The 24,144-nt window shown below is 40.0% G+C and overlaps 1 protein-coding gene across 13 annotated transcripts in view; it reads left to right on the forward strand.

Moving 5' to 3' along the window:
* The window catches only part of IQSEC3 (IQ motif and Sec7 domain ArfGEF 3), a 180,706-nt gene that overhangs the window by 111,353 nt on the left and 45,209 nt on the right, over positions 1–24,144 (forward strand). For 11 of the 13 annotated variants that reach the window (XR_005555509.1, XR_005555517.1, XR_005555510.1 and 8 more), the window contains exons 3-4: positions 2,002–2,290; positions 18,435–19,528. Coding sequence is in view for 9 of the 13 variants with exons in the window: in XM_039333387.1 (XP_039189321.1) it covers positions 2,002–2,290; positions 18,435–19,528 (1,383 nt within the window). In the remaining 4 variants the exon portion in view is untranslated. The remainder of the gene's footprint in view (positions 1–2,001; positions 2,291–18,434; positions 19,529–24,144) is intronic. The other 2 variants (XM_039333445.1, XM_039333454.1) reach the window with 1 other exon arrangement.

The following is a 24,144-nucleotide window of genomic DNA, read 5'->3' on the forward strand; positions in this document are numbered from 1 at the left end:
TGTAGTTGTATATGCTGATATCTGTAAAATTTGCCTTGTCTCTCATTTCGTTTTAGTGTTTTCTCCCTCCATTCTCAATTTGGTGTCCTCTGAATATATATATTTGGACTACAATGCTGGAGAAACCTATTTCAGTACATTGTTTTATGGGTCTAGATTGGTAGCATTTGAAATATGAATAGAGGTTAGTTTGAGTGGATATTGCCCATCTGTTAAGTGTATATTCTACATCAAATGCAAACAGAATATTGAGGCTTCCTACTATATATATGCCTCGGTAAAAAAGAATGACAGAATTTCAGAGTTGGAGGGGACCTTGACGGTCTTCTGGTCCAACCCCCTGCTCAGGCAGGAAACCCTATATCATTTCAGACAAATGATTTTCCAGTCTCATCTTAAAATCCTCTAGTGTTGGAGCACCAACAACTTCTGGAGGCAAGCCATTCCAATGATTAATTGTTCACACCGTTAGGAAATTTCTCCTTAGTTCTAGATTGGTTCTCTCCTTGATTAGTTTTCTTCCATGGCTTCCTGTCCTGCCTTCAGGTGCTTTGGAGAATAGGTTGACTCCCTTTTCTTTATGGCAACCCCCATTGATATTGGAACACTGTTATCTTTTCAGTCCTAATCCTTCTTTTCATTAAAGTAGACATATCCAATTCCAGCAACCGTTCCTTATATGTTTTAGCCTCCAGTCCCCTAATCAGCTTTGTTGCTCTTCTCTGCACTCTTTGTAAAGTCTCAACATCTTTCTTATATTGTGGTGACCAAACCTGGATGCAATATTCCAAGTGTGGTCTTACCAAGACATTATAAAGTGGTTCTAACACTTCACACGATCTTGATTCTATCCCTCTGTTAATGCATCTTTTATGACAACTGCCGCACACTGATGACTCATATTTAAATGATTGTTCATGAGGACTCCAAGTTCCCTTTTGCAGTTACTACTATTGAGCCAGATACCACCTATACTAATTATATCACCTATACTATACAAAGTGTAGTGTAGTGTAGTGTAGTATAGTACCTATACAATACAAAGCTGACATTCTGGGATACGTAATGGGATCTTCCTAATTCATAGCCAAAAGAAACTGTGATCTACTTTCAGATGTTTGCTCATATGGTGGTCTTGTAGAACTCAACAAACTTCAGTATCTGCATTTCCTGAAAAGTAGTAAAGGGGAGGTAAAACTTTAGCGAGCCACAGTGCTTTGTTGCTTTTGGCTCACTAAATTATAGATTGTGTCAATATATTCTCTGACTTGCCAAATCTAATGTTCTTGAGATGAGTTAGAGTTCAATTTGCATAAATTTCAGCTGATTTGGGATTTTAGAAATTGAAGGCCAATAAATGTTGAGGGCAGTGGGCTGGGAACTTTGTTATTATGCCTTTGAAATGCCTTTAGTATAATCAGAAATGGGCAACTTTGATTTTATCAAAGTTTGGAGAGCTTGATCCTGGAGTTGAGGCAGTGAGATGGTGATATCAATGTGGGAAGTGGGACAAGTTTTAACCATAATTTGAGGAGCTTGGTTGTGAGCTTTCTCGCCCATTCAAAATCTTCTTAGAGTCTTAGTATACCTATTTTAAGTGTTTATGGAAAACTTGCATAAGTGAAAACGTACTGGTAAGAATCATCAGTTTGCTGCTGAATTTTGACAATGATCTGGAGAGCCTTGGAAGATAATTCAATGGCAGTTGGGGACTGACCATGACTCATCAGCCATGGGTTGCTCCCTTCTGCCATACTGTTGTGACTGTTGCCTAGGAGATGCCTACAATTTTGCCCTGCCTGACTCTCTCGTGACAATGGTTCCACTAATGGTTAACTTTCCCTCCACTTCCAGGAGCTTTCTAACATCTGCCTTATTACTGCCTGTTGCTCCGTGGATTTTTACAAAGCTAGTTAGCTACATAGAGCTAGAAAATTAAATCAACCAACCAAAAAAAAAAAAAACAAATAAAAAAAGAGAAACATTGCGTTTTGTTCACAGTGATGATCCCTGCGGTTCAGCCAGCAAGAAAACCGGGTGTGACGTGGAGGAACCGAAGGAGTCCGGCAGAGGCAGTGGCCAGGAAGGCAGGTCCGACACCTTGAAGTTAAAAGCCCAGCATGAGGAGCGGCAGGAAGAGCAGGCAGCGGGGTCCTCCCTTTTGGTGCAGAAGGCCAGCCTCCACCACACAGGTTCCCCCGTGAGAGGGCAGCGCAGCAAAGGGGCAGCTACCTGTTCCCATGCAGCTGCATCCAATTATGAGCTCTCCCTTGACTTAAAGAATAAACAGGTACGCCTGCTTCTCCTCATGCCTTGGGAGAGGGGGCTGGGCTGGGCTGGGGCCATTTCTCCATCCATTGTTTAGCTTAGTTCCTTTCCATGTGCACTCCCAACCTGCTGACCATCACCAGGGATGGGGCTGGGACTGGGCGAATTTGGGAAGAACTATAGGAAGTATTTTGCATGAACAGGGCACCTTCATCTTAAACCATCATGTAGGAGGTGATGGGAAATATCTATTTTCGGAGGGGAGGGTGTCTGGAAAGAACTGTTATGCATCAGAATAGACAATATTGACCAAGATAGAAGAATAGTCTGATGGTGCATAAGGCAGAATTCCTGATGTACAACTTAGCCAGTGATGAGAAAATTGCGATAGAAATGCTGATCTATCATAGGATAAATGTAGATTTCTGTTGTTTTGAGGGATCAGAGAGAAATGTGGTTATTTCCTTTTTTAATACAAGCTTATTGAATTCCCATTCCCTGAATTTACACTTACTGTGCCAGTGCTTGAGCCAAATCACAAATATATCCCAAGAATCATACATGCATAGTCATGCGTGCACAATTTTCAATCTGTTCAGAAAAGGGATATATTAGGGAGAGGTGCAAACGATATAGGAGATATTTGTGAAAATAATGTAAATAATTCATTTTGCCAGATAGACTGCAAAAATATGAGCGTTAAGGAAAAAGTTATGTACAAGTAATATGGGTAGAAGGGAACACACACACAAAATATTCACTGACATTTATGCAATTATACAGTGTAGCAAAGCAAATGAATGAAACAAATTTAAGATTGAAAAAATGAGAAACCGAGTGAAACCATAATTGACAATCCATGTTTTCTTAATTATTTTTGGCTCACTGTATTCAATTAACCCAAACCTTTCCATGTGCTCCAAGCCATATTACGCAAATGAAAACAATTTTTCTAAATAAAGTAGGGTGCAAAGTCTTCCACACAAAGAATGTGGAATAGAAGAAATATACTGTATGTAGTATGGCCCAATGGAGAAAGTCAGTTTTGATAGACAATTTAGTGTATACATTACATTAAATGTTCAAATGTTTCATTAAAAGCAGTTAAGATTGGTTCATTACAGTTAATGTGATTCCTTCCTATGCAGTTAATAAATCTTTCCTTCTTTAATATTTACATTTGGTAAGAACTTTTACAGAGACCTTCAGGATGATTTTGAGATCTTTGAATCTCTCTTCCCGATGCAGATACTCCATCTTAAAAGCATATGAGCTGTCTTATCCTTCAGTTTGATAGCTCTTGCTTTAAGGAACCTAAAACAGAATTATGATAAAATTAGTTATTGTACGAAATAATTTTAAAACATGTTAGGCTACTAGTGTTCAGCTACTGCAGTTTTTTTGCTGGCATGTCACTCTTCTTTTTATAATGTCCATCATGTGCCACAAAATATTTGGCTCCAGATCTTGTTTCTCATCTTACCACGTGTTTCTATGTGTGTTTTTATTCTTATGACTGTTTTTCACACTTACGACCATTGCAGCAACCCCATGGTAATATGATCAAAATTTGGATGCTTGGTGACTGACTCATATTTATGACAATTGCTATTGTTTCTTCCAGAATGCTTCGTTCTTTCCATGTGTTAATGATTAAGTCCTCAACTTACAAGAGTTCATTTAGTGATCATTCAAAATTACAACAGCACTGAAAAAAGTGACTTACGGCCATTTTTCACACTTATAGCTATTGGCAACTGACTCCTATTTATGACGATTGCAGCGTCCCAGGGTCATGTGGTCACCTTTTGCAACCTTCTGACAAGCAAGGTTGCAAAAGGTGGCGAGGTGGCGCAGCAGTTAGGGTGCAGTACTGCAGGCCACTTTAGCTGACCGTGTTCAGCAGGTCAGCGGTTCAAATCTCACCGGCTCAAGGTTGACTCAGCCTTCCATCCTTCCGGGGTAGGTAAAATGAGGACCCAGATTGTTGGGGGCAATGTAAATATATATATACATTGCTTACTGGTGTACACCGCTTAGAGAGTGCTTGCACTTAAAGCGGTATATAAGTCTCATAAATAAATAAATAAATAAATAAATAAATAAAGTCAATGGGGAAGCCAGATTCATTTAACAACCGTGTTACTAATGTAACAACTGCAGTGATTCACTTAGCAACTGTGGAATAAAAAGTCATAAAATGGGACAAAATTCACTTAACAAGTGTTTCACGTAGCAACAAAAAAATTGGGGCTCAATTTTGTGGTCATCAGCCGAGGACTATCTGTACTAACTGAACAGCTCTAGACCCAAAAGAATCTCTTTTTTTGCAGTCCTTAAAACCTTCTTCTCATCATCTGCTGAAAACCGTTGATACGTTTCCTGCCATTTTGAGATGGGACCTAGAAGAAAACCATAGTACAGGCACTAAAGCTGTGGTGGCGAACCTATGGCACATGTGCCACAGATGGCATACAGAGCCCTCTCTGTGGGCATGCGTGCCATCGCCCCAGTCCTAGGTCTTCAGCTGGGTTTTATAAAACCTTTTTGCTTTAGGCCTTTGCCGCCATGTGCAAAAAAAAAAAAAGTTCAATCAATCAATTTCAACTTCTCACGGGAAAAAAAAGATCTCACAAAGTTGGAATTGATTGATCGAACTTTTTAGTCCCACCCAGTCTGCTGTTACCACCGCAGCCATGCCCACCCAATGCACCATGCCCACCCAATGGGCCACACCCATCCAATGAGCCATGCCCACTCAATGGGCCATGCCCACCCGGTACCGAACAATACAGAAGTGGGCTTGGGATTGTAGTTTGGGCACTCAGTCTCTAAAAGGTTCGCCATCACTGCCCTAAAATAATCCTACCACATCAGCTCCCAAGTTCCTTCAGAAGCAGATTAATGCAATCTCCTGTGTTAAGTGTAATCCTCAGCCTATCTCTGCTCTAAGGGAGTCCATGCTAGCAGGGAGTTCTAAGCATTACACTCTGATCTGCTGTGAAAAGGTCAGGTTGGCAAGGGCTATTTTACAGGTTTAGTTCCATAGGAACTGCCGACATATATTTCACTTTCCTGCCATTAGTCATTAGACTCTGTCTAAACCTTTTGAAAAGCACTTGGGTCACCGATATAACAAATGCCTTCAAAGAGGCAGAATAGCCACTGGCATGCTGGCCTTAAGTTTATGAAAGTTCAAGTCAAACATATCCAAAAAGCAGGGGAAGACAGGCTTAGAGAGATCTAGGCATATTTAATCCTTCCAGGTCCAAGTTCCTCTTGGAGTCAAATACCCAGAAGGTACAAGAGCAGATTTAGGAGACAATAAAAGTCCCTAAGAGTGGTACAGAACCTGTGGCACCACTCTGACATAAAAACAAGACCTGTCCAAGTTTCCTTTATATACCTAACTAAGGTAATGAAGTTCTCAAATGTATCTGTTTAATTGCCCAACTTGTAACTTGCCTTCTTAAAAACCAGTACAAGTCAACATCTGCTTAATTAATTAATCTGGTACTATGCAAGAAGAAAATCGATGGCCTGATATAGTACTCAAGAAAATGTCTTAGCAAGTCTGTAGGTTCCTCCTCCTAGCAATCTTCTGATGCGAGGAGGGAAGGAATCAGAAATATTCTCTTCTTTTTGCTATTTACCATAGTTTGCTGTGTCATCTGAACATGGACAAACTGAAACCGAGGTATACACATTGTTTTAACCATGGTATGTTATACATGCTGCACTGCAGTGGGTTAAGTTTACCAATGCTAAACCAATGCTAAATCAAAAGTGGCTGGGTTCATGCAATGTGCTAAGCTAAATTCAAATCAACCACATTTCTGAGACAATGTTATGTATGAATTAGCCAATCTTAATTACGGTTAATAGAAAGGAGTTGGCCCCAAAGCACAGTTTATGAAGCTAATTTGTATTCACAAGCTATGTTTAAATTTTATTTAAGAAAATGTATATGGCTGCCCAATTCACTCTCAGTGACTCTGAGCAGCTTACAAGGATAAACGCCCAATACAAAAACAATAAAAAAGCAATAACCCCACATCCCCCTGGCAACAACAATCAAATGAGCCCTTTGATGAGCTCCATTCCATTCTGGGATCCCCAAGCCCATTGGCAAAACCAGGTCTTCAGGACATGTGAAAGAGTGTCAAAATGGGGGCCAATCTTATCTCTGCAGGGATGATGTTCCACAGAGAGGAGCCACCACGGAGAAGGCCCTTCTTCTTGGTTCCACTAGATGGCCCTCCTTAGGAGAAGGGGCTTGTAACATTCCCTGCCTTCCTGCTGTGGTAGGTCAGATAATGTAAAATTAGCATTCTTAAACTGCTGTAGATCTGAAATGTTGTGAGATAGTTTGGGTCTCCTCCACCTTTATAGAAGAAGAGGGGAAGTGAGAGTCAGCAGGAGAACATGGCTAGGGACTTAGTACTGTATCTAAATCCAGTCTCTTTAGTGTAAGATACAATCTGGATTCAAGTCATAGTCTGGAGAGCCATGAAATTGCTCCTTGTGAAGGAAAAGCTTCTCTTTGAGAGAGCCTCCTAGCAGAACAAAGGAAAAATAACCCCATCTCATGATCTTGTTATTAATTTTTCTCTGAGTGAGACATTTGTAAAAGTTCAAATGATTTCTTTTCCTCCAGAGAAAGGTAAAATATTGATACAAAGTATAGTTGGAAATATATTGCATGGAAATTAAATTAAGAAAATGATTGAAATCAAACAAACTCACTCTGAGTCCAGGAGAATACAATGCAATTAAATTTAGAGTAAGCAGCAAAAAAACCCCAAACAAACCTAAAGTAATAACTGAACAGTATTCCAATAGGCTACCATACACTGAAAATAATTAGCACTATATCTTTAGGTATATATATTTGAAAAAAGTGCTGCAGTTTTGTATCATACTGAGCTATAATGGAGGTTGTAAGGTTTTGGCTTAATATGTTATGTAAATCCTGCCATTTCTGTTTACCAATAATGGTTTTTTATCTTATAACTATCAGTAAACTCAGCCATTTGTTTTGGATGGCCTCCAAAAACCTTGTGGTAGTAACATGACAAGGTTGAAATGTGACCAGAGAGATATTTGCATCCAGTCCTTCCTGAATTTGGAGACAAGGAAGACTGTAGGGAACTCTGATATTCTTTGGTTCACCAATACATCCTGCCTGCTCACTGCTAGCATGACACCATTTTAGACCACAATTATTAAAAAGATTATATCTCATCTGTCATCAAAGAATAAAGTGCCTCTTCTGAGAAAATGACAAATTGCATGTGCACAAACTTGCTTCAGAACTATTGTTTTTACCCCTATGCAAACATAGGAAAATCTATTTGACAGCTGTATATATTAAACAACCCAAGCTTATATGATTGATTGGCTTCTTTGATTCAGTTGACAGGCAGGCAAAGTAGCTAATTCCAAGCTTCCTTCCAAGGAAACATGGGATGGTAAAGTTTTAGCAGATAGCATGTGTGGAAGCCTCACTAAGATTATGAAAGACAATTTCCCCGCTTATTCATAATTGTGATATCATTTTAGACTGCCCTTGTCAACTCATTGATAGCAACTGGGACAGATGTTACTTTTCTGTAGCATTGCTTATATATACCGTATTTTCTGGCGTATAAGACGACTTTCTAAACCATGAAAATCTTCTCAAAAGTTGGGGATTGTCTTATATGCCGGGTATAAGGGGGAACAGCCTGGTGACAGAGGAGGAGAACCAGCACAGGATATAAGCAGCTCACCGTTTTGGAAGGAAGAATGAGCCGCGGATCCTCCGGCAACTGTTCTGGGTGCTGGAGCAGCAAAAGGACAATTCTGGATGCCATTAGAGACCATACGCTGCCGCACCTGCACAGAAGAAGGGCGAGCCGCCAAACAGCTGATGAGCGGCAAGCCAGTGAACAGCTGATGGGCGGTAGGCGACAATTATGATTAACAGTCAAGGCTGTACCATATTGAAATCAAACCTGATGTTTTTTAATTTTTATTTGGTGTGCGTTGGAAGAGGGGTAGTCTTATACGGCAAGTATAGCCCAAACTCTATATTTTAACTGGAAAAGTTGGGGGTCGTCTTATATGGTATATATATATTTATTTAAAAGACATTTATCCTGTTTTTTGATCCAGAAATCTTCAAGATGGCTCACTGTGTAAATTAAAACAGTCAGCGATGGATTAAACACTCAGGGGCTGTCATACATTAAACTGGGTCATGAGCAAGGTTAGTGTATTGTGCAAATACCATAAGCCCATCAGCAGTAAAGGATAGAGGAGATTAATTTTAGCTCAATATAGCTCTGGATCTCTTTGGGCTATATTAACCTCCCCCAATTAGCTGTATTATGCACAGAGGGACAAGATGGGTAATGGAGTGTAAACCATGCTTTCTTGCTGTTCACAGGTAAATAACATCCTCAAGTGGCCTCCAAACCGAGGAAAACCATGTTTCCCAGAATTCCAAGCCTTCTCACTTTTAACTTCCACCTTAGCAACTTCTTAAAGCAGGGGTCTTCAAACCTGGCCTTTTAATGACTTGTGGACTTCAACTCCCAGATTCCTCAGTCTGGCATACTGGCTGAAGAATTCTGGGAGTTGAAGTCCACAAGTCATAAAAGGCCCAAGTTTGAAGACCCCTGCCTTAAAGGGAGAGAGATTGGATAGGTAAAAAAGCCATGAGAGATGGGTAAATTGTGCTTAGCTGTATAAGTGGATCATTGCAATTATTATTCCACCCCCCCCCATCCCTAATATGAAGGTTGTCAAATATAGCAGGGATCCCCAACCCACCAGCTGTGGCCCGATGCCAGGCTGCAGCCTGTTGGGAACCAGGCTATGCAAGCAATGAGTGAGCATGTGAGCGTGTGAAGCTGCATTTGCACAAGCGGTGTGCAAAGAACCATCCCTCTTCCACCCCCCCCCCCCAAAATCATCACTGGTCCACAGAGCCAGAAAGGTTGGGAACTGCTAAAATATAGCAATTCATCAGTTGGAATATTTGCAACAGATGTGAGCAGTTTTTCCAAGTGGCAGCTAACTAGTCAGCCATGTTGTTCAAATATATCCAATAATAAAATCAGAGTTGGCTCTGAAGTTGGCTTTGTTGACAACTGCAAAAGCCCAGATTTCAGCAGAATTATGCTATGATGCTACTCCATTATTTTCAAAGGTGCTTTTCCAAAAAAACAACTGGACTTTCTTGGCTTTTTCCTTGAAAATGTTTTGCTTCTCATCCAGGAAGTTTCTTCAGAACTTTCGTTTTCAAAGAAAAAAACCAAGAAAAGTTCAGCTGCCTTTTAGAAAAGCGCCTTTGGGGCAACCGTGCTCTGGATGATTGAAAATCTCAGTAGATATGGCTCCATTATTTGTTTTTTCTTGACTGTTCATTTGTCTTCCTCCAAGCAAGTGAATAGTGATAGAACTTAAGAGAAGGTTTGAAGCTCCTTGAATGGCTGTACAGATTAGGCCTGTGTTTCTCAGCTTCAACAACTTTAAGATGTGTGGAATTCATCTCCCAGAATTCCCCAGCTGACATGATAAGGAAGCTGATTCAGAACAGTTTGACTGAAGATCCTTTAAATCAGTGGTTCTCAACCTGTGGGTCAGGACCCCATTTGGGGTCGAACAACCATTTCATGGGGGTCGCCAAACAACGCAGTCCACCTTTCCCCCCCCTTTTGCTTAGCTGTGCTCCTCCCTTTTATTCTACTGGCTTTTGAAAGCCAATAGAATAGACTCTCTTGAATAGAGTCTAATTCTATTGGCTTTCAAAAGCCAATAGGAATTGTCCAGGCTGTCTTTGCCTTGCTGAGCCCGCCAAAAGTCCCATTCTGCAAACGGTGCTGCACCAGTTGAGTAGTCCTCGACTTACGACCAGTTGAGTAGTCCTCGACTTACGACTGGTTGGGAGTCGCGGCATTAAAAAGGTTGAGAACCACTGCTTTAAATTCTAGAGCTGACACGAATTCTGAGTCTCTTCTGACCTTGGGGTGGATAGTCATAAACTCCCAGAATTCCTCACTTGGCAAGCTCATGCTGATAATTCTAAGAACCAAAGTCATTTAAGTCTAAGGAAAGTGGCAATAAAATATAAAATAAGGTAAAATGAGAACAGACAATGTAACCAAAACAAGGTAGGGTATAAAGCAAAAGGGAGGCAAAGCTGAATAAAGCTTAGTGGAACTGCTTGTCTAAATGCCAACAATCTAGGAAAGAGTATTCCATTCTTTAGTTAGAAGACTCGATCTGATGCCCTATTTAGTGGCAATGAAACATAAAATAGAACCTCCAGTGACGAAAGCAAAGGACAGATAACTTGAAATGAAATGAAAGAAAACCTACATCTGAATTTGATATTATTCTTACGTTAAACTGTAACCAGTTCTGCTACATTCCATCTACAATCTCGTAATTCTTCTTCTTGACTTCAAAGATAATGGGCATGCTTGTATATTTAAGATATTTAGAATTTATCTACAGAGATCCAGAACTGCTGCTTCTTTTTATTTTGTTCCGTTGGCCTGAATCTTTTATAACAGCCTCTTGACAAAGTCTTTCATCTTAACTAGAGCGATTCCCTAGTCGCCTCCATTTTCTCTTAGACTTTCGAGTTGTCACATAGCTTGTGTGTTGGGATCTAGAAATATATTGAGTTAATCATTATTTTCAGAAGAAAATTCCAGGAAGGGGAGTTTTTAAGTAGTAGGCAATTACTTTCATTAGTCTGTTACTCAATTAGATGTCAGACACTCCAGTTTCTTTCCTTACAAAAATGGAAAAGGGGTTCTTTCAAATCGGGTCGGTAATCTAGGCTTTTTGTATATGGTATTAATTAAAAAAAAAATACAGGAAAGTAGCAGCATCTTTTTTTTTTAAATGTCACTGCTCAGAGACATTTTTCCTATATAAATAAATAGGTTGAGTGTAGCACAGCGATTCATTTGCAATATATTCAGTGGCCTATAAAAAGAGATAGGCTAGGAGTGGACACAGGTAAAGAATGTGCTAAGGAGCTATAGGTGTGGGGAATAAGGATCTTGGGGAAATAGGGTGGAGCAGAATGTAGCTCTACAAATTTAGTTTGTGGTAAACTGATTTTTTCGTGTATGTGATTGGCCACACCACCAATGAGCTATTTCATAAATAAGTAAACCCATTTTGTGAGACCATTGTCAAAAAATTCCAAATCTACTCTGTGGCCCAAAAGGAATGCCATTCTCTCCTACAAAGCAAAACAGATGAAATAATGCCGGTATAGTTCTACTGATTTTTTTTTTCTTCTCATAGATTCTAAGAAGAACAGGATTCAGCTTGTTACATGATAACTAGCCAGTCCAGTTCCACCTACTGGATCAGATTGGACTGACAGCTGGATTTAATGGAAGCACTGCAGTGTTTTAGTGCATCCAAAGATAATATGTTTGGAAAAAGGCATAAGACAGTCCAAGAGAAGTTAGGCGTGAAGAAGAGGGCTGTCACCCCATGCCATCCAGCTTCTGCCTTCTCAGAAACTTCCCAGTTTGACTACGTTGCCTATAAACAAGAAAAGTTCAAAATTGAAATTTCAAGGTAGTAAGAGTAGGATCCTAGGAGGAATTAGCCCACTAGGTAAAAAAATATGACTATTTATTTATGGGCTTTAAAAATCCAGCCTACCACTAGATGACAGTGAAGTTTGATCTCCTCTGTCTGTTTGCTGCCACTTAGAATTGTGCATAAAATGGAAACCTTGCTCTGTTTCAGATCTGGAGAAAACTCACAGTTTTCAAAAGTCCAGACTAAACTTTCTGGGTTGGACATGGCTTGGTAGAAATAATGGCAGAAACGTATTTCGGTTGTTCCAAATGTTATAAGAAACATAAATCTAGAAGGATTCATAGACTGAGTAGAGTAAGGCTAGAGTCCAGGGTTAGGCAACCTTGACTCTTTTATGACTCGTGGACTTCAACTCCCAGAATTCCTGAGCCAACATGGCTCAGCTTGGAAACCTCTCCCTTTTCCCTCAACATGGCTGGCTCAGGAATTCTGGGAGTTGAAGTCCACGAGTCTTAAAAGAGCCAAGGTTGCCTACCCCTGGGCTAGACCATGTAGTCCCCACTTTCCAGCTCCCAGCTGAGTATATTCCACTGGCCAGACTTCTTAGCACCCAACCCTCCTCTCAGGAACTGCACTCATATCTCTGTCCCTTTTTCGCTTTCTATTGAAATTGCTTTCACACAGAATCCCTGTGCTTTGGTCCATTCCTGGAGCAAAAGACCCCAGTTTCATACTGGATATGAATCAAAACAAGTGGTTTTGTCCTGCACACAAACCATGCAAAACAAGTGTTCACGCCCCTAAGACTGTCTAGTTGTTACGAAGAGATGCTCTACTGATTCCAACATCTCCCCACACAACCTCAGACATTCAAAATCTTTCCAGCTTTTGCCTTTAGTTTGATGATTGTTCTGTGAAAATGAAATAGCATCTAACAAGGACGTTATGCTACTGAGCCAAAATGCACACAGATCTGTCTCCTCCCAAATCCTTGAACATGGCTCGTAACAGCCCCTCCGAAAGACACCATTATTTTGAAATGTTATGTGCCAGAAGAGGAAAATTATTAAATATATGGAGCATAATATTGCTAGATTTGATTAAATTTGATTTAAATTAAATCAATTATAATTTTAGTTTTTATTCTTTTTCTCCTTGCCCCGCTTACTTTTTATAATATAATTCTTGGCATGCTACCAAGATCAAGTATGCCTCATCCAGAATAAAGTAGTCACCCCGGCAGTGAACCAATAAAGATTTCTTCCAGTGGAGTATCTCAGGAAGTATCTTTAGGTTCAGTTTAGACTGCATCTAATCAAAAGAAAGACACAGTGTGACAATAGCACGCTTTTCGATCAATTTATTAGAATTTTTTCCTCAGCTTATTTGGGGAGCTCTTTTTAATATTTAGCTCTTTACACCCCAATAACTGTGTAAAGTAGTTTAGACTGAGGGAGAGTGACTGTCAAAGCTAAAGGTAGAATCATCCAATGAGATTCTATGCATGCCAGAAGACTTGAACCTGGATTTCCCCAATCCTCGTATATAGGTAGTCCTTGACCTATGACCACAATTGAGCCCAACATTTCTGTTGCTAAGCAAAACGGTTGTTAAGTGAGTTTTGCCCCATTTTGCAACCTTTCATGCCACATGATAAGTGAATCATGGCTGTTGTTAAATTAGTAACATGGTTGTAAAGTGAATCTGGCTTCCCCATTGACTTTGCTTGTCAGAAGGTCACAAAAAGTGGTCATGTGGCCCTGGGACACAGCAACCTTCATAAATACATGCCAGATGCCAAGCGGCCAAATTTTAATCACATGACCATGAGAGTGAAAAACAACCATAAATCATTTTTTTCAGTGCCACTGTAACTTTGAACGATCAGCAAATGGAAGGTGGTAAATTGAGCACTACCTGTGGTGTTAAGATTTTGGACTAGATCTGAGGAAATTCAGATTATTCTAATATGCTGGCATGCATAGAAGCTCATTGGGTGATTTTAAGGAAGTAAGTCTCCTCACAAGAAGAATTGGAAGTAGGCCATTTTGATAAAGTGAGATCTAAATCTAACAAATCATAATAACCTCAATAGCACCAGTTGTGGCTAACATAATATGTGTTGCTTTCTTCTCTGTTGACAGATATGGTTGATTTTGTAGAAAATAGTAAATGTTCTGTTAAGCCATTCTATTGGAAAAATGTATGTCACGAGAGGTCATTGATGCTAATTTATCAAGTTGCACTGCCAAGGTTGATAACTTGATTGACAATTTTTGCACTGCTTTTTTTTATTAAAGGGCACTTTTTCTGTTTTTTCAAGTTAGTAATTATATTTTCCTACATCTAGTATGAGGGTTTGAAGGATTCTGCACATACCTTCCTAGAAAAGGTATGTTTCATTAGAAATCTCAAGCAATTACACAACTGGCATTTCCTCTCAATATTATGAACATAGTAACATGCTGGCCTTTATTGACATTGTCTATGAATTTTGTAAGAATAAAACCGTCAAGTAGAGTATTCAAAGCTATCTGTAAACTACTTGCAATATTAAGTCTGCAGTCAAATAAATGTATTGTAAATTGCACACTACAGTGTTTTAGGAAAATCATGTTTTAAACTCAAAACAACTATTTTAAACTCCAGGGAGAGAGGTTTGGATGAGGATTTGTAGTAATTTGGTCCTAAAATATAAATACTTGGTCAAATTAAATTAATTGTGTGATGATTTATTATGTTTCTTCAGACTGTAGCTCGAAAAATATCATGTGATCTGTTCTTCACAATATTTTTAGAACACAAGAATCAGTAATATGGACATGTGGAAAACTGTATATTAAACCAATTTAAGAACTCAATATAACTAAAAGAAAAATGCATTATATTAATTTCAGCAGTTCTAAATGGTTATAATTAATTCATAAAGCTCTTATTTCTATCTCAGATGCTGGAACAAGGGAGCAGCCTTTGACTGTATGAGAACACTGAGTCTGTTTTGGCAGCTGTTTTTATCATAAATATCCCAAATCAGTAGCTCAGCTTCTCACTGTTTTGAGGCAGGATATATGCAACGCTCTAACATATGCCCTAAAATGGATTTAATACAGTTAAACCTACTGTATTCCAGGACAAAATCCTTGGCTACCCACATGCACAAAAGCCTCCACAATACAAAAAAGATGCTAAGACCCTAGAAAGAGTGCAGAGAAGAGCAACTAAGATGATAAGAGGTCTGCAGGATAAATTGTATGAGGAAAGACTTAAAAAACTAGGTATGCCCAGCTTAATGAAGAAAAGAATTGGGGTGACATGATAGCTGTCTTCTGATACTTGAGAGGCTGCCACAGAGAAGAGAGGATCCACTCATTCTCCAAAGCTCCTGAGAACAGGACAAAAAGCATTGGATGGAAGCTTATCAAAGAAAGATACAACCTACAATTAAGGAGACACTTCCTGACATTAACAATTAACCAATGGAACAGCTTGCCTCCTGGAGTTGTGTGTGCATCATCACTGGAGGTTTTCAAGAAAAGACCGGACAATCATTTGTCTGGATGGTGTAAGGTCTCCTGCCATGGGCAGGGGGTTGGAATTGAAGACCTCCAAGGTCCCTTCCAGTCCTATGACTCTATGATTTGGCATCATTTCCCTGTTCACTGGAGATCTTAGCCCTCCCCACCAATAGTGCTGAGGCTAGTTTTGAAAATATAGCTTATCTTTTCTTGCAGATGAAATTTTTTTTGCACATCTATCATTTTCTTTTGTATATGTGTGTGTGTGTGTGTGTGTGTGTGTGTGTGTGTGTGTATTCATGTATCCATGCGCAGAAGTAAATAACTGAGTCAGGATGGAGAAATGTGTGACTCCCCTTGAAGCATTCCTCAAGAAAGCAAACTTAGAGCTCATAGAAGATTTTTATTTTTTATCTCAATAAAGATTTCAGTAAGGAGATGATTAGTAACGGTGGAGAGCAGCGCTCGCTCCTATTTCTGGAGAATCAATTCTATGCCTGCTTATTAATGCAAAGCTGACCTGTGTGATTTGTATCTCCTTCTCCAATTTTCTTGCTTTACATTGTAATTTGGTGGACAGCAGTTTCCATCAGAACTTCGAAGGAAAAAGCCCTTTATCGGGAGAAGCAAGAAACTGCTCCAGTCTCAATAAACGCTAGCTGTAAATCTCTGTGGGAATAATTAGAGTTTATCTTTTCAGCTTTCTTCTCCATTGCTGTCTATCCTTCACACCACTGCAGTCATCACCACTGTTACTTAATGAACATTTGAGGGACCAATGCTGGGATGATATATGGTGAGGGTAGAGAGATCCTTCAGTGGTTCCCTTTTTCAGTCTTTATCAATAAGGTACCAAGAAAGAGACTATTTGTACAAAGATTTTCTAAGGGATGAGGTAGGTACAATCAATCCTAATACAGTGGTACTTCAATACTAATTGTTAATTGGTTCTGGGAGATGTGAAGAGTACCAAAAATAATGAGTATCAAACAAATTTTCCCATAAGGAATAATGTAGTGTATCACAAGGCTGTCGATACCAAGTTCTAACTTGTGCATTGAGTACCAAACAAATGATGAGTACCAGGACAAATTTTCACATCAAAATGCGTTGAGTACCAAATTTTATGAGTTTCAAAGTAGTTGAGTACCAAGATACCACTGTATAAGAAGTCTAGTTTGGTTGTTGTCACTGAGCAAGTGCTATTATTCACCCAATTATGACTCTTTTAGAGGCTTGCTCAACTTGAATGTCATGGTTTATTCTACTATTGGTTTAATGGTTCATATATTTTGGAGGGGGGGGGTCATTCCCCCAGACTGAAATTCATCCAGCACTGAGGATTGTCAAGAAAAACAAATTCTCCTGAAAGGATGAAAAAGTTCTTTAGGACATTGTCAACCAAAATTCATGTTGGAAGTAAGCCATCATTGGGAAATAACATTGTTTAACCCAGCCTTTCTCATTTAAAGAATGTTGGTCTGCTGTATATATCTAGAGGAGGCATATCAAATTCACGACATCACAGGACATCACGCAATGTATCAGGACTTTTCCCCCATTGCCGGCAATGGGGTGGACATGTTTTTGGCGTGACACATCTGGCCCGCAGGCTGGCAGTTTGACATGCCTGATCTAGAGCTTTCAACTGTGGGTGGAAGAATCTGGATATCCAGGAGATGGCAGCAAAGAGTTTGGGTTTTCTGTATATTTGTGGGCTGCCCATATCTTTGCAGCCCAGATCTGATAGCCCAGTGATATTTTATTCTTAAGCAAGATTATCAGGGAATCATTGCCATTGACTGTGGGAAGACAAAACTGCTCAGAGTTGCACTAATATGAAAATTACTCTCTCATTTTCATTAACAATGGCCAGGTAACACAGCCTCTAAAACAGTTCTTATTTGTTCTGATGGCAGTAATCCTAAAACCTCTAAAAACACCACATGCAGGCACACACAGTTCTTGAAATAACTATGTCTTAGATTTATTTATTTATTTATTTATTTATTTATTTATTTATTTATTTATTTATTTATGAGACTTATATACCGCTTTAAGTGCAAGCACTCTCTAAGCGGTGTACATCAGTAAGCAATGTATATATATATATATATATATATATTTACATTGCCCCCAACAATCTGGGTCCTCATTTTACCTACCCCGGAAGGATGGAAGGCTGAGTCAACCTTGAGCCGGTGAGATTTGAACCGCTGACCTGCTGAACACAGTCAGCTAAAGTGGCCTGCAGTACTGCACTCTAACTGCTGCGCCACCTCGGATCATTCAGACATTAATAGACCTAAGAACTTGATGGCTCCTTCAGTGATGATCACATTGTTTTTAGATTACCATTTTAGACATTAAGACTATAGAGATGAAGCTCAAAATAATTTTCCTCTGTACTATGAGTTTCGGATAACATTGCTTTAGAGACCAATTCTCAGTTGTTGCTTTATAATCCTATAATAAGTAGATACCCTAAGTGTTTTTGAAAGATGTGAGAACCACTTTGGTGTAGTGGTTAAGTCACCAGAATAGAAACCAAGAGATTGTGAGTTCTAGTCCAACCCTGAGCACAAAGCGAGTGGGTGAATTGGAGCCAGACATTATCTCTCAGCCCTAGGAAAATGGCAATGGCTAATCTCTTCTGAAAATTACTAGTCCAAGTAGTTTCCAGGGGTTGAAACTAACTCATAGACATGCATATATAAAACAAGTTTTTGCAACATACAGACTTGCTTCATCTAACATTGTACAATAGAATCTGTGATATTTCCCAGTTTTCAACATAAGCAAAGGAAGCTTATATATGTAATTCATGATGTACTAAACTATGATTGGTTAAATATCCCGCAGTTGGTTAGATTTTTTAAAAAAAATAATTTCATTTCATTTATACAGTCAGTCATCATATTTATATAGCCAACCATCTCACAAACATGACGCTGGGCAGTGTACAATAAAAAAAGCTATTGAACAACCTGTACCAAAAGCATTCCACAATTAGAAGAATATCAATGTTAGAAAGTAGCCATTCCAAAATCTTCACAAATCTATTTTCATAATCTTATTTATGTGTTTCAGATCGAAATGCTAGAGCACAAATATGGGGGCCACTTGGTCTCTCGGAGAGCAGCCTGCACAATTCAGACTGCCTTCCGCCAGTACCAGCTCAGTAAAAACTTTGAGAAGATCCGGAACTCTCTACTGGAGAGCCGCATGCCCCGGCGAATTTCCTTGAGGACACTCCGTGTCCAGAACTCTGAAAATTTCTCTGCTGAGAAAGCCTTGGTAGAAGGCTATAACTTTGTTGGCATCCCCTTGGTAAGATCTCCCTCTTTGCCAGTAACCATTAGTGGGGCACTGACCGAGCTGGAAGACTCTTTCACTGAGCAAGTTCAATCTTTGGCCAAATCCATTGACGATGCGCTCAGCACATGGAGCCTGAAAACCATGTGTTCCCTGCAAGATGGAAGTTCCTATCAGATAAGAGAGACCTTCAGTACGAGCTCCATGCAACCAAACCAAGACTTGGACATGGAACTGAAGGAACAAGAGAAGGAGGAAGGGTTGCTGCCGGACACATTACCAAAGAGCAGCAGCACGCTCATGATGGCCTTCAGGGATGTCACCGTCCAAATAGACAACAAAAATATCTCTGTCTCCTCATCTACCTCAGTGTCTATGGCAAACTGCCTGGCTAACAGTAGCCAGGCTGGGATTTCTTCAGCTGCCAAAATAGAAGAAATCCCAGTGGAAGGGGAGAAAGAGGATAAAGATCTTCAAGTTGTTTCAGAAGGGCAGCCTGATGCTGGAGCCCTCCAGAATAGTCACCCAGTAACTGAGGCGAATCTCAACACGAACGGTTTGGAGAAAGGGGAGGCTGAGCAAGACCAAATGATGATGCCAAAACTTGACTTTGGCTCTGAAAATGGGACTGGGCAGCACAAGGGATCAGAAGCTGAAAATGTAGATAATTTGGAACAACTGAGCAGTAGCAGTACATCCACCTCAGCTAAGTCTGCTTCAGAGTTATCCTCAAAGGAAGCCCTGCAAGCCATGATTTTGAGCCTGCCACGGTATCACTGTGAGAATCCAGCCGTCTGCAAATCACCCACACTTTCTACAGACACCATGAGGAAACGGCTGTACCGCATTGGGCTGAATCTCTTTAACATGTAAGTGACTAACAAGAACATCTCTTTAAAAATCTCTTGTAGCTTTCCTGAGTTCATCAAAACAAGAGACTATCAGGAACAATAAGGTCAAGTGTGGCTTATCCCAGCAGTATGATTTTCTGGTTTAGAGGTTCAGCCTTCGAAGGACCGAGGGTTTTGCATGGATGTTTGGCTGCAAATGCAGGAATAAACATAATCTAGAGCAGTGGTGACGAACCTATGGCATGTGTGCCAGAGGCAGCACTCAGAGCCCTCTTTGTGGGCACGCACACTGTTGCCCAAGCCCCACCTCCCCCCCACAGCCCCCTCCTCACCAGCAGCCCCCCCCCAGAGAGGAGTTCTCCTGGGCACAGCCCATGTGGAGCAGTACAGCCAAGGACATGGCAGCTGGGCCGCAAGGACAAGATTCCGCCCTCATGCCTCATCGCACAGAGATGCTGCTGCCGGGTGTAGGCAGAGGGCGTGGCCGCCATGGTGTTGCAGGGATGCCTGGGCGGTCTGCAGTGGGCCATGGAGGCAGTAGGTGGCCCTACTGCGGGGGCAGGGCAGGGGGCAGGGCAGAGCAGGGCTGGAGTGGAGTGGGCGGGGTGGGGGGTGGAGCAGGGGTGGGCTGGGGGCGGGGCAGGTTTTGGGCACTCAGTCTCTAAAAGGTTCGCCATCACTGATCTCAACCCACATGGTTAGAATCCAGAGGACTATAGACAGATAACGGACTACATTCCAACAAGGTTTGTTGTAATACTCAGGGATATTGCAAGACTGTGTGTATCTTAAAAGAGTTTGAAAGAAAAACATCCTCTGTTTTCAGATACTTTGGGCTGAGATGAATCTCTCAGACCTAAAGATTTTAGCAGCTGTTTTTTTTCTTAGTGGGATGGGATTTGCTGAGTATTATTGGAGACTGTGGCCTATTGGTGGACACTAATGCTACCGAAGGGAGAAAAACGCATTTAGGCACAACAGTTCTGAAAAGTGGAGGCAGGGGACTCTGCCTTTGCATCTCTGAATTTCAATAAACCACAGTGTCATTTTTGCCAAGGACTTTCTTAGTCTCCCCGTCACCCCCCCCCAATGATTATAGGCTAGGATGCTTGCAGATTGTTTTGATTGTGGAAAGTATAAATGCCTGGCTCTACTAAAATGAGGCCTAGATGGCATGACACTCAATGTACTGTAAGTATAGGTGGCTCAAACATTGTAGTCCAGGAACAATCATTAGTGAGTCTTTATCAAATTGGCAAAAGGTATTAGGTGGAATGCCATAAAATTAACTCACAAGCATAATAATTCTTAACTTTTTTTGTATTAATAGATGTAGAAGGATTTTTTTCAGATTTGCTGTTGATAAAAAAGTATCCCAGATTGTCTACCCCTGTCCTTCTAATAGAGACAATATTTATTCATATCACCATTGTGGCTATCTTTTGAACTGAATAAAGAACCTCTACTATTGGGCAGTGTTGAGTTTCAGGGTTTAATGACCATAGTCACATAACAGATTTTCTGATGTTTCACTTGCAACTCGGGCTGATCTCTTCAGAGGCAAGACTGTTTGCTAAAATCTCTTATAACACTTGCTTAATGAGATGTTATTTTGCATGCCCAATAATTCTACAGGGATGCTTTGAAGAATTTGAATGAATAACTGGATGAATAAATAAATAAATGACCTACTTACTACTTTAATGGACTTAGGTGCAAATTCATGTTTGCTCATTGTTTAATATGCCCTTAAAAGGCAGCCTTAAGAAAGAAGCCATTCAGAATGTCGCAGCTAGTATAATCAGCAATGTAATAATACCATTTGTTCCTGTTTAAAGTCCTATATATAATCCCTTTAATTTAGTTTAGTCACCAGTGACTTGACCTATGACTTAATGCATGCTGAGGCACATAATGAATTTATGGTAAATGTTTAGGACTGGTAATATCCCACTACTTTTCACCATATGGACATACTCCTTATTTTTTTTTTATCACAATGGCAGTCTGCATTTTCTCCTTCTTTCCCGTTGGAATTAATTACCTCTTGTGCAATGCCCTGGGTGATAATAATAATAAAAAATGACTTCTGGTTGCCAAATGGTTCTAATGCTACTCCTTTCCTCCATAAGGCTGCATGCATGGGGTCTTAGTTAATAGGAACTGCTCCCTACAGAGCAACAAACTTTATTGCTTTCACTAATAAATGTTAACATGTGGGATGATAAAAAATTTCCCGACAGGATTTAATAAAACCAATGGCTTACCAACAGTAGATATCCGCAAGGGAGAGCCTCTCAGATATGTGGAATTCAGCTCCTAGAATTCCAAGGCATTGTGGATATCTTGCATATCTAGTGAGCCTCAAGTTGGAGAAGGTTGCCCTGTTACAGTAGTCCTTGACTTGCAACAGTTCCTTGAGTGATCGTTCAAAGTTACAACAGCACTGAAAAAAAGTAACTTATGACCATCTTTAACACTTTAACATTGCTGCATCCCCAGGATCACGTGATCAAAAGTCAGATGTTTGGCAACTGACTCATATTTATGACAGTTGCAGTATCCCAGGGTCATGGGATCAGCTTTTGCGACCTTCTTACAAGCAAAGTCAATGGGATTCACTTAACAACCATATTCACTTAACAACAACTGCAGGGATTCACTTAACAACTGTGGCAAGAAAGGTTGTAAAATGGGACAAAATTCACTTTAGGGCTCAGTTGTGGTTGTAAGTTGAGTATTACCTGTATATTATAAGGAGCTTCCTCTCTGGTCTTTTGTATGGCCTTTGCCAAGTGTTCAGTTGTTTTATTCCCATATGAGCAATTACTGAGTAACATTCTGAATTGTGACAGCCTTCTGCACATTGATTGAATGTACTTATGAGTCGGCACTTCAAACAGCCACACATGCCTTGGCGAACGGGTGGAATCCCTAGAACAGAGAAAGCCTCATTATGCAGTGTTGCTATAATAGTGGCAATGTGTGGGCGGCCATCTCTGTAGGCAGAGGGGGAAGCCAGGAGAAGGGAAGAAATTCCACGGCATAACAACCAACTTGCTTAACTTCTCAGGAAAAAAGGGAAGAAATGCTGCCAAGTTAAATCTAGAAGCAATATCGACTGCTAATTGCTATTCCCATCACAGCATAATGCTGCAGGAATGCTGGAGCAATATTACCATGTGGCAACCTACTAATAGCTACCGCATATTCGCCCTGTTAAGACTAGCCAAGTAAATATCACCATGAACAAATGCTTCAAGTGACAATCATCTAATAACAATCAAGCGAAGCCCTTCAGCTACAATTCACCATGAATATAAATTAGGACCTATCACATTTTAATAGTCATTATTCTGTGGAATGAACATGTTGAATTAACATAATGGTTGCCAATTATGTCACCTTTCTTACGTTGGTTTGACTAGGAGCAAGTGAGGTAGGTAGGTAGGTAGGTAGGTAGATAGGTAGGTAGGTAGGTAGATAGATAGATAGATAGATAGATAGATAGATAGATAGATAGATAGATAGATAGATAGATAGATAGATAGATAGATAGATAGATAGATAGATAGATAGATAGGCAGGCAGGCAGTCAGGCAGGCAGGCAGGCAGGCAGGCAGGCAGGCAGGCAGGCAGGCAGGCAGGCAGGCAGGCAGGCAGGCAGGCAGAGAGCTAGATTTGTATTCCATTGTATCAAGGTAATTTATTATGGTAATTTATAGTTTAAAATAGGAAAGACAAGAAAAAAATAAGCAAATATGTCAGAAATGAATGTCATTTTCATAGATCATTACAGCATCAAGGTACTTGGTGGAGTAACTATTGTAAAAGGTAGTTCTAGGTGAGGAAGAATAATTTCAGCTAGAACCTATGGCAAACTTTTACATCTGTTGTTCAGAAGCAATCAAATACTGTTTAGCCACTGCCTTTGTTTAGCAACCGTTCACAGTTACAACGGTGATGAAAAAGTATTTTTATGGCCAATCCTCACATTTACAACTTTCACAGGTTGCAAAACAAAGAAAAATTGTAGGTTTGTAAACACAGTTGTGATTTCACTTAGCTACCATTTTGTTTAACAAAAGAGTAGTCACTAAATGAGGTTTACCTGTACATAATGAAGTTATTTAAGGAAAGGAGATAAAAAGTGATTTATCTCAGCCAGAGCAAAATAATATCAATTTCCTTGTTTCTTTAAGATATTGGAACATGTTGCTTTTTTTAGCACACATAATAACAAACTCTGGAAGGGAACCTTGGAGGTCCAAGGAATATAAACCCTTCCATTCCCCATCATGCAATCAGAATTGAAGAAGCTTCTTGGATGAGAAGCAAAACTTCTTCAAAGAGAAAAAAGAAAGTCCAATTGCCTCCTGAAAAAGCACCTTTGGGATGAGATCCTATGCCATTTCAGACAAATGGCTGTCCAGTCTCTTCTTAAAAACCTCCAGTGATGGATCAAATAGGTAAATATACGATAAATATATGAAGTAGATAAATATATGATCTTACTGAAATTGTCATAGATTGTGTGGGGGTAAAGCAAAGTATGATCAAAGAGGACAATAGTCCTGCCAAAGGCATATGGTTCAGTCATTTAATGATTTGTATCTTACAGCATATATGGCATA

This window comes from Crotalus tigris, unplaced genomic scaffold, assembly GCF_016545835.1.
Source record: "Crotalus tigris isolate CLP2741 ecotype Arizona unplaced genomic scaffold, ASM1654583v1 scf7180000017625.6296891, whole genome shotgun sequence".
In the NCBI taxonomy this organism is placed as follows: domain Eukaryota; kingdom Metazoa; phylum Chordata; class Lepidosauria; order Squamata; family Viperidae; genus Crotalus; species Crotalus tigris.